We start from the raw sequence: 14,149 nt of genomic DNA, 5'->3' as shown, positions 1-14,149 counted from the left end.
CCCTGGGACCCTAACCTGAGCCACCCAGGTGCCCCTCTTTTTCTTTTTTGAAAAAGATTTATCCATTTATTTGAGAGAGAGAGCACGTGTGCATGGGTGGGGGGGAAGGGACAGCAAGAGAGTCTCAGGCAGACTCCCATGGAGCGCAGAGACCAAGCCGGGGCTTGATCTCACGACCCTGAGTCCAGCACCTGAGCTGAAATCAAGAGCTGGACATTAACTGACTAAGCCACCCAGGCTCCCCAATTAGTATGGCATTAGGTATAAAATTCAAAGCGGCAATTTTATACTACAGGTTTTCCTCATTTCTTACTGTCCTATAGTCTTTATCTATGTGTCCTTTATACTTTTTATTTAAATGACCAAATCCAGCGTAATATGTATCCTGTGTTTCCAAAAAGATGCAAAGCTAATGTTCCATATACAAAGAAGCTCACATTTATGCAACAACTACAACGAAAAAGAAGCAGGAATTATTAAGCATTAGACACACTGTGCATATGTGTCATAATAATAACTGCTAAGATATTTTAAGAGATGTAGAACTAAATCATCATCATAACACTTTGATCAGTCATATATTAAGAAATGGAAATTTTCTTGTTTCACTCCAATGAGAAACCACAGGGAAAACACCTTAGAAATGATACTGGATTTCCTCTGTCCTCGTCTGAACAAGGAGGAGAAAATAAATAACTTAGAGGGCACTTCTCACCTTGCTGCTGCTGTGTTTCTTTTTGCTCACGGAGGGGGACCCCGGTTGCCCGGGGCTGGGAACGGAACTGGATCCGGCCGATGTAGGGCCTGAATGAACGTGAGATCCTTTCTCCACGACGGACGACAGAACCAGCGGTGACTGTTGCAGGGAGACCTTCTGGAGCTCTGCCGCCAACTGCTTAGGATCAACCCCTGGGGATTTCGCTTTATCTACTACAACAAAACGGAGTAGCTATGTATCTCTCAGTTTCATCGGTACTCAATACCACGGAACTTACGCGAGTTCTAGATGACAATGTAATTGACAGGCACAGGCGGATGAAAAGTTCTACAGGCCTGAGTCTGTTCTTTAGTGCAGACACCCAGACTCTGAGGATGCTGGCTGTAGCAGAGGAAATGGTCAGTAAATACTGGTTAAATGAAGAAAGAAGTGATGTTTTTTCATGGAATCATGGATCTATGTTTAAAAGACTCTAGTCGTCAGCTCAGAAAGAGTTAAGTCTATCTCATCAGGTCCTTATGAAATTACATGTTGATTTTTTCTTTATAAAGAAAAGGCAATCGAAAGGTTCAAGAATGAGTGTTCCATAGTCCAGTTATGCTAAAAAGAATCAAGTATTATCTAAAAATTCTAGAAGATCCCAAATAAATGGCTCCACGGATTGCTCTGGCAAGATGAATTTATTTTTATGAGACTGACGCGCTACCTACTGCGCTAACCAGGCACCTGAATTTATTTTTAAAGAATTAAAAATGTAAACTCACACAGCAAGAATTCTGTATGAATTTCTTTCATGGGTCAAACACGCAAGTACGCGTTCCCCTAGAATGCTAAAAAACATAGCAGCAGTGATTTTGATTCTGCTTATGATTACGTAGATAAATAGACATTGGTCTATAACTACATTTTGCCCATACACTATCTATGCTTGTGTTTATATTTTCATCTACGGCTTCACCTGCTCCTACAACTATCATTACACTTACATCTTCCCCTTTACCCCCGGTTGAAAGCAGATGACTTTCACCTACCGGCTCTTGGTGGCTCATGAAGTTCCAGGTGCTGGGGATTTTCAGAGTCTGAAAGCATATTGAGGTCCCTAAAAATTTAAAACAAAGAAATTAAGAAAGAAACTGAGGAAACCGGAGACAAAAGGCCCTTTTTTTCCAACTACCCTGATTTTTTTTTCAGTAGGTAAATGAGAAGTGGTCAATGATATAAAGCGATTTCCAAGCATGCTCGCCCTTCTAACCAAATATATATTTGCAACGCTGTTAAAAGTCAGCTGATAAAAATGATTATTTAAGGTGAAATCTTTATGGATTCAGTGTAAGTTCTTTTTGAAATACTATACACAGACATGAAATCTAAATGGGTTCAGGCTTTCATTTAAATGAAGCATGTTTCAATAAAAGCATGAAAGGGGAGAACTACTGACATAATCAGACACAAAATTAGCTGAATTCTTTCTATGCTTTAGACTTTAATTCTGAACACAAGAAATCTATAAAACTTGTATTCACTTTATTTTCTAATTACTGTACATCTTGCTGACTGGCAAAGGTTCCACCTTAACAATTTTAAATTAAAAGAGCCATGAATAGCCAAAAAATGGAAACAAAAAGATGGGGAAAAACTCACAGTCTTACACATATTTCTGCTTCCCCACTTTGCTGACTAATGATACTCTGCACTTCTTCATACGTTTTAGAAGTTAAAGGAATTCCATTCCACTCCAATACTTGCATCCCTAAAAAGACAAATGCAATTATAAAATAAAACACGTGTTGTATTTCTAGTCAGGGTCCGTAGGGCATAGAAGACATTTAAAAACCAACTCAGCACAGCATTTCAGAGAACACAGTTCAAAGTTCTCTAGAAAATTAATACCACAACCGTACATAGTTTGCTTTCATCACTCACCTGAACTCATCAAATGTGTCTATTACAACAAGTAAAATGTTGCTTTTGAAAACTTATTAAATATTACCAAACACATGCATTTTGTTTACACTGCTTTAATAAAGAAAACATTACTGAACATATATTACTTGGACCAATTTTGTGTTGGAAAAAAAATACCATTACAGCATCAGTATAATTTTCCCATGGGGAGCAAACATCTAGAAGAGTATAAACTTCCTTATTCCATCATGGAATGGCAAAGGGGGAAGAAAGTCATTAATAGCTTGTTGTGAAGATCCCCTTGAGAAACTGTTAATTGCTTCAACTTTGCTCAGATAATACAGATTTCCATGTGATATTTTTTCCTTTTTCTTCACTTCATGCAAGGCATCCCTGAGTAGAATTAGTAGGCATATTAAAGAGAGGACAGCTTCACGGCAGGGAGAAGGGGGGCGGCAGTGGCTGGGGTGTGGCCTGTGTGGTAGGACGAGGCCCTTGTGCTCAGAAAGGCCCATGCTTGGTTTAATGGTTCACTGCAACCATTTTGAAATTCTTAATAATGTTTCAACAAAGAACACTAAGTCTTTTTTTTTCTCTTTTTGTGCTGGATAGCGTCAATTATGCTGCATTAATTAGAGGGCATTTCATGTTTCCTCTCTGTCTAGAAAGATAATTTTCACTAAAAAAGTAGTAACAATTTTTCAACATTTTAAATTTTGTTTCTTTGCTTCATTTCACATGAGCTGTCAAAATAATCTAGGAGTACATACTTGGCATGAATCATCTGGTCTTAATATGTATCTATGTGAAATGGATAGAAATTAGATGAAACTATTCAAGTTATAGTGCCCAAATATTTGTGAATGCTACCAGCTTTACCTAAGAAAATAAATGTACACCCTAACTGAGCTATAATTGAAACAAAAAGAAATACTTGAACAATTGGGCTTTTAATGAGCTTCACAGATGCTTATGTGAAATTCCCTACTGCTCACCATTGGCTTCAGTGGAAAACTCTAAACATGGCATAACTGAAACTTTAAAAGTTTTAATGATTTTGATACACACTGGAAAGCACATTACTGGTTGCAAACAAGTATGGTAAATTCTTTTACTACAGTGAAATGGCAAAAGAAGTCCATAAAAATGTCCACAATAACACAAACAAAAACGGCTTTTCTAGAACTTACTCCAACAAAACTTTATCTTCAGATGGGCCTTAGGTTTAATTCAACAATCCCAGGCTGTTGTACATATAAAATGAGAAAATTACATAAGAGACAATGATGATTTCACTAAAGAAAAATACAGCAGTACAAAAGGAAAAGCACACTGAAAAACACACTTTAAAAAAAAAGTCAGCATAAAGAGCATATTTATATACAGATGATTTTGAATTGAAACAAATTATAGTGTTATAATTGCATTGTCACTTTTCGGCAAGAGCATATTCTATGAAAAGAAACAGCTGCATAATCTTCATGCTTCTTTTCTTGGATTAACTTGTTTATTTTTGACCTCTCAAAATAAAAGGGGAAATTTACAAAACATAATTATTTAATGAAATTAAAAAATGCTTCTAGTATTACAAAGGGAAAACTATTTAAAATCCTTAATAAAATTGCTGAAAAAAAAAAAAAACAACCCACAACAAATAACTAGAATCTTGTGTAGAAATACGCCTGAAGTCATAAACAACACCACCTGTTCTGTTCCATGATGCACAGACCAAGCTTCGTTTCTCTTCATTCGGTTTTCCACCAGAGTTTGTGCAGGGCTGTGGTTCAAAAGATTTTGCCAGTACTTGGTTCCAATGGTGAGTATCAGATACTACAGGGAATGTGGTGACTTGCGACTAGTCCTTTAATAACACCTTTCCTATCCACCGCCTCTCCAAATCCCTAACAAACCCTACAAGAACCATACTAAAGTAACCAAGTGAATATAACCCATCACTCCTTATTAATTCATAACAAGGTTCTAATAATTGTGAGAATTAAGTATGATATGACCTCAAAAATGTTAATTGCAAAATCCTATAAACTATTTTAAAATGCACATAAATATTTGTTGAATATGATCATGCTATATTGAGGTTCACTAAAGTAATATTTTATCATTTAATTGATTAAATGGAAGCAGAGTCAATCTGAAGATAACTGTACTCTGACTTTGTTTTAGAAATAATTCCTGCAATACAGTGTACACATGCATGACTATATCTATTATTCAGCATTTACATTTTCTTTATATTTAAATTCTATCAACATGTACGTTAATGAATTGTTCAACTTTGATAGTGGACAGATGATGTTTCAATTATATCCCTATGAAGTGCCTATACTAATGGCTTTTAATAGGAAAACTAAGACCATCTGAATTTTTATTCAATGTGCAACAACTGATGACAGGATTTGTTGTTTACAATCTTATACTTAACATGTTATCAAACACCAAAAAAGACAATAGTCAGGTAATGTTTGAATTTTTTTTTTAAAGATTTTATTTATTTATTTGACAGAGAGAAATCACAAGAGAGGCAGGCAGAGAGAGAGGAAGGCAAGCAGGCTCTCCGCCGAGCAGAGCCCGATGTGGGACTTGATCCCAGGATCCTGAGATCATGACCTGAGCTGAAGGCAGCGGCTTAACCCACTGAGCCACCCAGGCGCCCCGTAATGTTTGAATTTTAAAAAATCACTCAACATAAAACATTCTCAACTATGGGTTTTTATAACTTCTGGGATTCCTTAACTTTATATCTCCTAAAACTGGTAAATGCTTTTCTTTATAATGCACAATTTCATGTGTGTTATTTCTTTGTCTATATTTAATATTTACCCTTACATCACAAACATCTTCTGGATTAAAATTAATGAGCTAACAGTTGAAATCATAGGTATATCCAAACATATATAAAATCTCATGACTTTTTTTTTATTGCACAACTATTTTTTCTGGACCTCGTAAGTGGCAGGCACTACACAATTAGTCACTTACGTGGTGATCACCACCTTGTGTCTAATATTGTATGCTGTCAAAAAAATTAATAAAAATTGATACTCTACTAGAAAAAAGCAGAAACATCCTTGCAGTTAGTAAAACTAAGATGATCCAGAAAGAAAGAATTTTAAAAGTGTTAAAAGTATATATAGGGGCATCTGGGTGGCTCAGTGGGTTAAAGCCTCTGCCTTCAGCTCAGGTCATAATCCCAGGATCCTGAGATCGAGCCCCGCATTGGGCTCTCTGCTCGGCAGGGAGCCTGCTTCCTCCTTTCTCTCTGCCTGTTTCTCTGACTACTTGTGATCTCTGTCTGTCAAATAAATAAATAAAATCTTTTTAAAAAAGTATATATAAAAGACCCACACTCAATAATGATTAGAAAGTACAAGTTAAAGCAATAATGACATACTCCTTAGCTCTTATCGTATTGCAAAAAGTTTAAAAACCAGAAAATACCATGTGTTGACAGGGATGTAGGACCAAGGGACCCTGACTTCAAAGGAGATTAAACTTACTGGATGATGTTCAGATTTACCCCACTCTGTGATGTGAGAATACTATGACTATGTCATAGGAAAATAAATCAACTGCTTGTCTACAATTTATAAACATGCAATTATTTTAACGGGAATGCAGATAAGTGCACCCCTCTGGAGGGCAATGTAGCAGAACATCATGAAATTAAACCCATGTATACCATATGAGTCAGAAATCTTGCTGAGTGTGTATTTGTGGGCGGAGGCAGTATCAGGAGAAGTGGGACAATGAGAGTATAGTAAGTGCTCCAGATGGAAATACCTGGCAAGGGTGCAGAAAAAGACCATACCAGGTGTTAAGCGAAAGGTGGATTCACCTTAAAACTATTTTCCAACTAAAACCAAGTGAGAAACAGGATCTGTCTACAGGACAAGGATAATTCATGTACATTAAAATGCTACTTGTACCCAGGTATATTATATATTTTCCAAAAAACCCCAGAAATTATATAAATTATAAATTGTTGCTCATGAACAGAGGAAGGAAGTGGGAAAAGAAAATGAGTTGAAAGGAAATGAATGAGTTAATAAATGAACAAAAAAACAAACATAAAAACCAAATACACCTATACACACACACACACACACACACGAGGGAAACTACATGAACCAATGAGGCTGGCATGCTATGGAACGAGAATCTAATGCCTTTTGGGTAATAGAACAGAACAAAACAAAATCCAAACTTAATTTAAAAAATATATGTATATCATAAATTAAGCATACTTTATTGTTTTGCACTTTTCTCCACTGATATTATTAACCATGACTATAGATTAATTTCCTAAATCTGGACATTTGCTCTCAAAAGTCATTTATAAATCAGCAGCAGCAGCAAAAACTCAGAATCTGAAATGGTCATTTGCCTTGGGTTTCTAAATTGTGAACAAACCTTGCAAGTGAGTTTCAGGGGTCCAATATATTGTCCACATCAGTTATACTAATTACTCATTCATTTTCAAGTGATGAAATATTAATATAAGAGAAATACACAGATAGATATATTTTATTCTATTATACAGTTTTTTAAAAGTATTTTAGAACTTTAACCAATGTATACATTAACATAAAGGAAGGAAAGAAAAAAAATGGCAGAAGAATGGAATATCAGGGAGGGAAAAAGAGTGAGGATGGGGAAAGTAAGGGGAAAAATAGTATTTGAATAGTGTCCTATCTATTTACAGGACAAAGGAGACTCCCTCAGTCATGACAAGACATTAAAAACTCAGATGTATTTCCCCAAGAAAACTCATCTAGACGCATAAAATCTTAAGGTTCGAAAGTATCTTCTTGAAGAGCTAATCTCATAATAACGTTGCCATTTTTGTCATTGCCATTATGATTGACTCTTATTTTTACTCTTGGAATACATAGTTTGAGCAAAACTTAAAACAGAGCCTTGGTACATAACATATAAAACCTGGAGTGACTTTCACTGAAGCAGTCTCTCTCTGCCTGCTTTTTCCCTCCTTACTCTCCACACTCTAGAGGTATCCATCCTTAGGGACTTGTAGGGGCCCCATTTCCCTGGTTCACCTGAATGAGCTGAATTTAAAATGACCTCACAGGGCACTTGAAGTAATAAGCACTGGGTGTTACATACAATTTATGAATCACAGAACTCTATTCCAGAAACTAATAGTATACTATATGTTAACTAATTGAATTTAAATTAAATTAAAAAATAAAAATAAAATGACTTCACAACTTGAAGAGGTCATCAGAACAACTTCCACTAACAAGGACAATGTCTCCAGAGATACACGGAAAGGAAGATAATCTGAATTTCCTTTTATTGAGAATGTAGTCTGAATTGCTTAAAAAGGGCTACAATACAATGTTACATTCTAGTTTTTTAACCAATAGTCTAATAACACTTTCAAATGCAATGATGTGAATGTGTCTGATATTTAACATTAAAAAATTTAAATCTGCCCTTCTTTTAATAAGGAATATATATGCTATTTTCAGAAAGACAAATACTTTTTCAGAAATGTGTTTTAAGAACCAAGGCACTGCTGACTGCTGATACTTTCTCTTCTCCATAATCATATGGTGTTCACATTTAGCTTGGATATTTACTAGACGTTGTGATCTTCAGCAAACTGGCTAATTTGCCATCCTTGGGTTTCTCAAGGGGGAGGTTATTGCCAGATCACTTTTTCAGTTTATTTCTACTCTACGAGGGGGAGAAGACTATGACTATGGCACAATGAAAAAACAACTGGTTATTTATAATTTATGAAAATGCAATTTTTGAGTAGGAGCTTTATATGAAGATATGAAAAATAGTTTGGATTCTGAAATTTACACATTGTTTTTCATTATTTTTCCTTATCCACAAATTTACCTTACATATATACTAAGATGTTCAAGCATAGGAATCATGTCATCTAATTTTCCTCTTCTACATTCGCCACCTTCCCTCTCACTGCCCTCTGTGGTCATTGTTCAGGCTCTCAGGGCTGGTGTTGATGCCCCAGGGCCCCCAGGGAATACCCTATCTAGTTTATCTTCGCTGGCCATTGCCACATTTGTGTCTGGATTGGTTAACTCAGGGGCTGGAATACTCAATTTGTAGTCTGAATCAAAATTTGGTTTAAACTTAGAATACGGGCATGCCTGGGTGGCCCAGTTGGTTAAGTGATGAACTCCTGGTTTCAGCTCCGGTCATGTTCTCAGAGTCGTGAGATTGAGCGCTGCATCAGGCTCCACACTCAGTGTGGAGTCTACTTGAGATTCCCTCCCTCTCTTTCTGCCTACTCCCATTCCCTCTCTCTAAAGTAGTAAAAAAAAAAAAATATCTAGTGCTAGTGCCATTCAAACTAAAAGCTGGTTTTTTTTTGCATTTTTAAAATTTCTTTTCAGCATAACAGTATTCATTGTTTTTGCACCACACCCAGTGCTCCATGCAACCACATGCCCTCCCTAATACCCACCACCTTGTTCCCCCAACCTCCCACCCTAAAACACTAAAATTTTTAACTCTGTTAAGTTATACATTTTTAAAAATATGATATATCACAATATCCTATCTTCATAGTATATTGATAATAGAATTAAACTCCTTAGAATATTTAATGTAAATTTTATAAATATACATTCTTCCAAATTTCACTAGTATTAAACATATATATTTGTGTGTGTGTGTGCGTGTGTGTGTGTGTATGTGTGTGTATGAGAGATATGAGATCTGGGGTAACTTTCTACTTCTTTGCTTAAAACTACTGCATATTTTTTCATCGAGTAAACAAGCCCAATATAAATGAAACAGACTGTTAAGGAAAAGTATATGCTATGATAATACCACCGATAAGAGTTCTTTGAATAATGTTATACAGCTTATATATAATGTGGGACCTGAACTCAGGACCCTGAGATCAAGACCTGAGCTGAGATCAAGAGTCAAGCACTCAACTGAATGAGCCACCCAGGCACCCAATTTTTCGATAGCTCATAATTAAAGAGTTGAATTCTGAATTTAAAACTGTCATTAATTTGGGATGGGGTCTTGAGTGATTCACTTCCCATATTTCTTCTTTCATTCGCACTTTTTATAAAAACAAGCAAAACAAGCAAAGTGTGGCATGCATATGTAAATTATATATAAATATAAATAATTGCAAAATAAAAATTCTCACAACATTGCAAATAGGAAAAAAAATCCAAGAAATATCAAAGACAGTAGTTGAATAGTCTGGGCAGGCCCACTATTTTTTTCTAGGTTGAATACACTGAAATATTTAGAATCAATGACTTCTATACTCACAGATCTAAAAGAGATTTAGTCTAAGCACAAAAAATAAATTACAAAGAACATAGATTAGCACATGTTTTACAGTATTAATGGTCAACAATAAAAAAAGTCACTGAAAAAGAATCATATAAATAAAATGTGTTGTAAAAGCAGGTCACAACTATTTTATAGACTCACGTTACAAAGCAAGCAAGATCCTTGCAGATGCTCTAGTTTTCATTTCTTATAGAATACATTAGAAACGTGAAACAGGAAGTGATAAGACTTCCAATAGCACACAGTTAGTTAATGGTAGTGCAGAAGTATGAACTTCATCTATCTCTCAGGCCAATGCTAGTTTCACCAAATAGAAAATCCCATTCAGTTTATGCTAACTAAACCTACCTCATAGTGCATCTACATAGAAATGGTGCTCAAATATGTAAAACCTAGCACAAAGAACACATACATTTTTTATAATTCCATCTTAATTATAATAAAAAGATAATTTAAAAAAATATATTTCTTATCTATATGACTATTTTTTCTTAAGATTTTATTTATTTATTTGTCAGAGAGAGAGAGAGAGTGCGTGCATGCATACAAGCAGGAGGAGCAGCAGGGAGATGGAGAAGCAGGCTCCCTGGCTTAGCAAGGACGGTGATGGGGGACTTGATCCCAGAACCTGCTATCATGGTCTGAACTGAAGGCAGATGCTTAAACAACTGAACCACCCAGGTAACTCCCTATATGACAATTTTATTTGAAGACTTGGACATGCAAAAAATGAAAAAGATAGTTGAACAAACAAAGTTTTTGTGGGATGCACCATTTTTGGTGGATAAACAATGTCAATTAGGAATGAAAAAAAGGCTAATTGACTTTCTCATCTCTTGTCTCCATTCCACTCCCAGAAAATAAGCAAAGAGCACACTTGCACTTGCACACTGATGGGAAATTATGCTGAACGCTGTTATAAGGGAAAATAATGTAGGAAGGATTACCCAATGTCACTAATTATCAAGGAAATTCAAATAAAAATCACACCTGTTAGAATGGCCATTATACAATTAAAAAAAAAAGTGAGTGTTGGTAAAGAGGAAGAAAAAGCAGAATGTTGTACTTGGTTGGAATACAAAATGGTGCAGCCATTATGAAAAACAGTATGATGTTTTCTAAACATTAAAAATACATTTACCACATGATCTAGCAATCCCATTTCTAGGCATTTATCCAAAATAATTGAAATCAGGATCTCAAAGAGATAGTAGCACGACCATGCTCATTATAGTTATATACACAATAGTCAAAACATTGAAATAACCTAAATATCCATTGCTAGATAAATGATAAATGAAACATGCTTTATACATACAGTAGAATACTGTTCAGCCTTTAAAAAGGAAAGAAAATCCTATATGAGACAAGGTGGGCTATTGCAAATTCATGCTTTTTAAATAGAGTTAAGGTAAAAAGGGGTATATAATTAGCTGTGATTTGTGGTTCAACTTGAAGAAGATTATCATGATAGGATTATGTTTCTAATGTTTCTAATCACTATAAACTCTATAAAAATCTAATACTATATATAGATTATAAACACTATAATAATCTAATCACTATAAACTCTAAAATAATCTAATACTACAGTCTAATATTTCCTGGAAAGATTGGTATAGATGCTAACATCACTCTATGGCCACAGTTTATGGTTTTTAGAATTAGAGATATTATTTGAAACATATTAAAATAGGATGTAGCTGAATAAGACAAGAAAAAGGATATGGGTAGATTAGTAAAATGTTAATAATTCCAGGAAAATCATATAATATATGGAGCTATCCAATGATAGGTATGTGATGTTAACATCTCATCTGAAGTAGACTGAAGTTCATAAATTTATAAACTTTTAATTTCCCAATTCATTTTGTTAGAACAAAGTAGATGTTTTCAAGTAACTTTGTAATTCAATGGTATTACCAGATCAATACCATTAAGTAGAGTGTAACCCACTAATCCTAAAGGCACTCATGAATATATAGATACATATTAATTGAATGGACATAGGAAGCGAGGCTACAGGACGCAACTGTCCATGAGAAATGCTTGCCTTAACTGTGGCCTCCTCTGCTTTAAGTATCTCTATTGAACCACTATGGATTTTAACTTTAATTATGTTCTTAACCTTTTTAATATTCATATATTCTGTACTGTTCTTTTTAATTGTTATTTAAATGTATCCCACTACTCAGACAACAGATTTCAACCCAACATATTGTCACTTTATTCTAGGAAAAGGAGTTTTCTAATAAATACAGGAGTCATGGGGCGCCTGGGTGGCTCAGCGGGTTAAAGCCTCTGCCTTCAGCTCAGGTCATGATCCCAGAGTCCTGGCTCTCTGCTTAGCAGGGAGCCTGCTTCCTCCTCTCTCTCTCTCTGCCTGCCTCTCTGCCTACTTGTAATCTCTATCTGTCAAATGAATAAATCTTAAAAAAAAAAAATACAAGAGTTATTTGGATCAGTGGCAGTATCATCACCAATATCATCATCTCTCCACTGAGAATTAACGTACATACGGACAATATAAGTTCCAGTTCAAACATCAGTTGACAGATAGAATGCACAAAACTTTGATTACTGAATTGTAACTTTAAATCATGTGCAAAATCAGATAAAAAGAAAATTATATTTCAGAAAAGGAAAATTCTAATAAGAAATCTCCCAAACAAAATTTAAAAGCAAAAGTTAAATGCAAATATACTTACTCTACATAAGAAAACAGAATTTTTCTTTTGACAAAGAAATAGGGAGTTTTTATCCTGACCCAAGTACTCATCACTAGAAATATTACAACACATTACAATATTACAACAATATTTTGCTTATTTTTGAGCCAAAGATACTATATCATTATTATGAATCGTATAATCAAAAGTAAAATGGTGATCTTTTAATGTATAAATTCTTTCACCGTTTGAGGCACTAAAGGATATAAATAAAATAAGGAAGCCATTTCAAACAATAAAAAAATCAATAACCATTTTATCATCCTGAGAGAATCTTAAATAAAGTGAATTATTGCTTCATAAGAATTGTCAATATTTTATTTCTCACATATCAAAGAAGAATTAGCAAATAATTTACATTGGCCTGAGAGATGTTCAATAAATAACAAATACCATGTGATGGCAGAATTTCATTCCAAAAGTTCTAAATCACTTTTAATATGTAAAATGATATTTCTATCTATATAATAACATGAAACATATTACAATAACTGATTTTTCATTAAAAAACAAGAATTGCCTAAGAAGACAAGATTTAAAAAAAAAGATTTTATTTATCTGAGAGAGAGAGTGGGCGCTAGCATGAGCATTGATGGGGGAGGGCGGGTAGAGGGGGAGGATAGTGGAGGCGGAGGAGGAGGGAGAAGGAGGGGAAGAGGAGGAGAGATAATCCTGAGCTCATTCCCAGATGAGCTCAGAGCACAGAGCCCAGCAGGGCTGGATCCTGCCGGGATCATGACCCAGCCAAAACCAAAAGTCCGAGGCTTAACGGACTGAGCCACCCAGGCGCTGCAGAAGACAACAGTTTAACATCAATATCTACCCATGGATGTAAAACAAAACTCCACTATCTTCCCTCCAGCTCTCAAAAATTCATGAAGAGAAATTATTTCTCCTAATTCATAAGCATACATGATTACAATTATAAAAACTAACAGCAATATATACTATGAATTATGAAGGATGTTCATACATATACTGGCTAATTATAAGAAGTCCTTTTGATTAAAAGAAGCAAAATCAGACCCGTTTCACTTATGTTAATAGAAACAATATGGGACTTTATTTTTTTACGAAATCATTTTCCTACTTTTTCTCATTTTATCTTCATAGCATTCCAGTAAAATCATTAAGATAAGTGTAACTTACCCTGCTTTTACAGATGTGAAACCTCAGCTTTAGAAATTATATTTAGTGGTAGTTTCAAAAGCCAGCCCTCCCGATTCCTTGTCTAAGTTCAGGAAAACGGGCATTCTAAGGGCTTTTTTTCTGTTTAAGGTACACAGAATCCAATTCTAAAATCTTGACTATTTTTATAGCTAATATTTTAGAATTAAGTGCAACAACAAAATAAGTGAATGCATTTGATTATGATAAAACTTAGCACATCGAGCAGACAGATATTTAATGTGTGTCAGAGAGGGGACTAGATTATGGGTCACTAAGCTCAATCAGTTTATGACTCCCG

General features: G+C 34.9%; 1 protein-coding gene across 5 annotated transcripts in view; it reads right to left on the bottom strand.

Moving 5' to 3' along the window:
• PCLO (piccolo presynaptic cytomatrix protein) overlaps positions 1 to 14,149 on the bottom strand; it is a 439,326-nt gene that overhangs the window by 95,727 nt on the left and 329,450 nt on the right. For 3 of the 5 annotated variants that reach the window (XM_046020420.1, XM_046020422.1, XM_046020423.1), the window contains exons 11-13: positions 2,360 to 2,468; positions 1,750 to 1,817; positions 716 to 930 (exon numbers count right to left, since the gene is read on the bottom strand). In XM_046020420.1, coding sequence (XP_045876376.1) covers positions 716 to 930; positions 1,750 to 1,817; positions 2,360 to 2,468 — 392 coding nt within the window. Of the gene's footprint in view, positions 1 to 715; positions 931 to 1,749; positions 1,818 to 2,359; positions 2,469 to 14,149 lie in introns of those variants that run through there. The other 2 variants (XM_046020421.1, XM_046020425.1) reach the window with 2 other exon arrangements.

The sequence above is a fragment of the Meles meles genome, chromosome 10 (genome assembly GCF_922984935.1).
Source record: "Meles meles chromosome 10, mMelMel3.1 paternal haplotype, whole genome shotgun sequence".
NCBI classification, from domain to species: Eukaryota; Metazoa; Chordata; class Mammalia; order Carnivora; family Mustelidae; genus Meles; species Meles meles.
This window is presented reverse-complemented; position numbering and strand designations above follow the sequence as displayed.